The sequence below is a fragment of the Cibotium barometz genome, chromosome 37, assembly GCF_041138505.1.
Source record: "Cibotium barometz isolate CiBa-2024 chromosome 37, ASM4113850v1, whole genome shotgun sequence".
In the NCBI taxonomy this organism is placed as follows: domain Eukaryota; kingdom Viridiplantae; phylum Streptophyta; class Polypodiopsida; order Cyatheales; family Cibotiaceae; genus Cibotium; species Cibotium barometz.
The window spans coordinates 20,199,267-20,202,547 of record NC_141082.1 but is presented as its reverse complement, the minus strand read 5'-3'; the positions used below and the strand labels follow the sequence as shown (position 1 = coordinate 20,202,547).

The following is a 3,281-nucleotide window of genomic DNA, read 5'->3' as shown; positions in this document are numbered from 1 at the left end:
TCTCCTCTAATCCTCAATGGGAGCAATAGGTGTAGCTGGCCTTATCGAAGCTAGCTACATATCATATGCATTACCTCCTTACAAAGGTGTAGCAGAAGCAATAACTAGATCTACAAGACAAGCCTCATCACCTCTAACATAGCCCCATATACTCTTACCAACTAACGCATTATTCACCATAAAACTCCACATGGAATACTTGGTTCCATTCAATTTATCCTCCCAGGCCAAAACTTCAAACACGTCTCCCGAATTTAGATTCGGATTTTGATTCTGAACCATCTTAGATGTATGCATAAACTCCACTGATTCACATGCTGTGAATGGTATTGCACCAACAAAATCACATTAACCCACTAGCCAATGCTTGGTTAAACAATGCACAAACCTCACTGAACTTCCAATGCAGACCTGTACTTGCAAAACATGAACTAATTTGAATGTTGTATTGCCAAATACAGAGGTAAACAGCTCCAAATCCTTTCCCATAATTGGCAACAGTCTCTAAACCTGCTCAGAATAGTGTAGATAGCAACTACATTCACTATTATTGGGGCGGACAAGCTAGAAAGCTGTAGTATAAGAATGATTACACACTAACATAAACAAGTGTCTTCTCCCTTAAAAAACAAACACTAGAATGAAAAAGCTGAAAAGCATCTTGGATGTTTAATAGCAGCAAATATGAAGTTACACAAGAGTAACACCTGAACAATCCATGAATCTAAACCAAAATTTGATAGAGTAGAAAACATAAAATGCATCTTGAATGTTTACTAGAAAAACTAAAAATTAAACAAGAGTAACACCCGAACAATCCATGTCTATAATCCATAAGTTTAGCATTGACACATCTATGGGCATCTTCTCATAAATGCTGCATCATGCCACATAGCTTGCCAACAAATTTATCCTACAAAACAAACATAAGCTCCCTGTCAAGTTACATGCTGCAAACCTAGGATCCCTATGTGATAAGAAGGATTGAAAGCACATTAACAAAAACATATGTTCCCTTCATCTACATCAGAGATTGGAGCAGTAGGGCTGCAAATGGACTAGGAAGGAGGGAAGGGAAGGGAAGGGACAACTTCAAAATGGATAAACTTTACAAAAATTTAAAAAATAGAAAATGTACCTTTTCTGCCCTGCACATATTCATTGAAAAGTTTGTAGTCATTCTCATCAAGATGGTATTTCTTTGTTTGTCGATCATAGTTGAGATTGGCCAAGGCTATTATAGATTCCAAATCCACACATTGGTTGTCAACAAGGTCATATGTGTAGGTCCTAGTTCCCTTTGCTTGTTGATACCATGACAAATGAATTTGAACATTCAAAGGCCTATCCAATAGATCAAAGGGGCCTCTTGTCTCTTTTAGACAATTTCCAACCTTTCTCCTCATGCTTGCCACCCTTCCAAGGTACCACATGCCGTTTACAGCACCCTTACTAGTATTCCCAGCTTTTCCTTTTCCTCTTGTCTTTTTGTTTGCATTTATTGATGTGCTTTCAAACAATACTGCACAATCAGATCCTATACCAAGACATGTTCCTGTATGAATCATTGCCTTCTTCTCCAAAGAAAAATACACTCCACTTTTCACCCTTGTTAATCTATCTTTAGATAGTGTGGGATTTCCATTCAATTGGCTGACAAGTGTGCTTTTAGAAATGGCTTTCCCATCCACTTCAACAAATGGCGATATTTCACTAACCACCTTCTCCTCCTCATCAATTAGACAATCAATCACATGACGAAGCTCACTTTCACTAGTAATTTCCTCATCCACCAGATCACCTCGAACACCACTATCAAAGTGATTATCTTCATCTAAAAGTAGAACATCATCCAATGATTCATCTTCATCCACATATTCAAGATTAGGGTTGAAGAGTTCTAAGAGATCTCCCTCCTCCCATGAGTCATTCCAAGAAGTTTCATCGTGCATACCAAGTGTCTCACTTATGGCCTTTGCTTCTAATAATCCCTCTTTCAATGCAGATACCATATGGTTGTCACTACTCACACAAGCATAGTCTCCCAGGTTGGCCAAAGGAGTGCCATTCTCCTTTTCCAAAGTAGCCCATATATTTTCTTGTTTAGAATGAGCTGCTGGAAATTTAAGAATTGAACCTGCTTGAAACTCTGCTATTCTATTAAGTGCTCCGGTACTACTCAGCAAATCAAAGCCATCATAGCATCTTTCATTCCGAACCATTCCACCCACCTTGCTGAAAAAATTCTCACATGCATCCGATCCCGTGCAAGAAAGGGGTACGTGCAAGTGAGGATGCTTTTCCCTAAAGGTCTTTATCAAGAGAACCACAAAGTGACATGACAATTGAATGTCAATGAATGTTTCTCTACTGATAAAGTTTTGCTTTAGGGAGTATGCATCATGCTTAGTGATCCACATGCGCCAAATCCTACATATAGAAAGAACCATGAGTATTAGCCACATCAACCTTGGAAATACGTTCAAAATCCTTTATTCATATATCACTAATAGCAATGGTAGCAACTTCTGCATACCTGAAAAAGAAAGACACCTTTCCTGCAGCTTTCACACGACCATACAAGTCTAAGGTAGGTGATAAGAAAATATCAATGTAAGATGCTACTATTGATAAGTACATACGTGTGCCCAATGTCCGCTCTTTGTGAGCACCATAGCCTTCTTGTAATAACTTCAAACACTTTTGTACTTTCTTTGCAGCAATCCTTTGTGCAGCTCTCCAATTTTGTCTATCCTTCCTCTCAATATCCCCTTCTTGCAAGCCATGTTCATCAACCTTGAATAATTGATATACAATTGCTACATGATTCAAAGTCACAAGCTCTCTACCAAGTACCAACCTTCTAGATGCACTATCCAAAGGATTGATAAGTTTCTTTCCATTATGGATATAGTCTTGATCATGCAAACCACTGATACTCCCATCAAATGTGATGTGTGCTGTAAAGGGCCAACCCTTCCAAGGAATGCACAACCTGGGACCTTGACAAGAAGAGTAATCTTGCAACATCAACTTTCTGCGCCTACTATCCCCATCTGAAGCATGTCCTATCAATGGACCTACCACATCCCTTAGAAAAATGTTCCAAGAAAGCTGAATGCTCTCCCACTGTTCTCTGACAAACATGGAATCAAACCTATTACATGTCAATTGCACCAATATAACTAGCTTTGGCAAGAATTCAAGAAGAGGATTCACTATCAATACCCTTGCATAATGAGCAATCACATTATGTTGAAAAGCGTCCACAACTCTAAGAT

The 3,281-nt window shown here is 38.8% G+C and overlaps 1 protein-coding gene across 1 annotated transcript; it reads right to left on the bottom strand.

Annotated features, from left to right (window-relative positions):
• Positions 1-1,118: 1,118 nt before the first annotated feature.
• On the bottom strand, positions 1,119-2,423 carry LOC147617040 (uncharacterized). Its single transcript, XM_086776272.1, has one exon. The coding sequence runs from the start codon at positions 2,418-2,420 to the stop codon at positions 1,119-1,121; it is 1,302 nt and encodes a 433-aa protein (XP_086632398.1). The 5' UTR covers positions 2,421-2,423.
• Positions 2,424-3,281: the final 858 nt, after the last annotated feature.

Bases quoted from the DNA above. Each gene is read 5' to 3' on its own strand.
- LOC147617040 (XM_086776272.1), bottom strand. From the start codon at position 2,420: ATGTGGATCACTAAGCATGATGCATACTCCCTAAAGCAAAACTTTATC.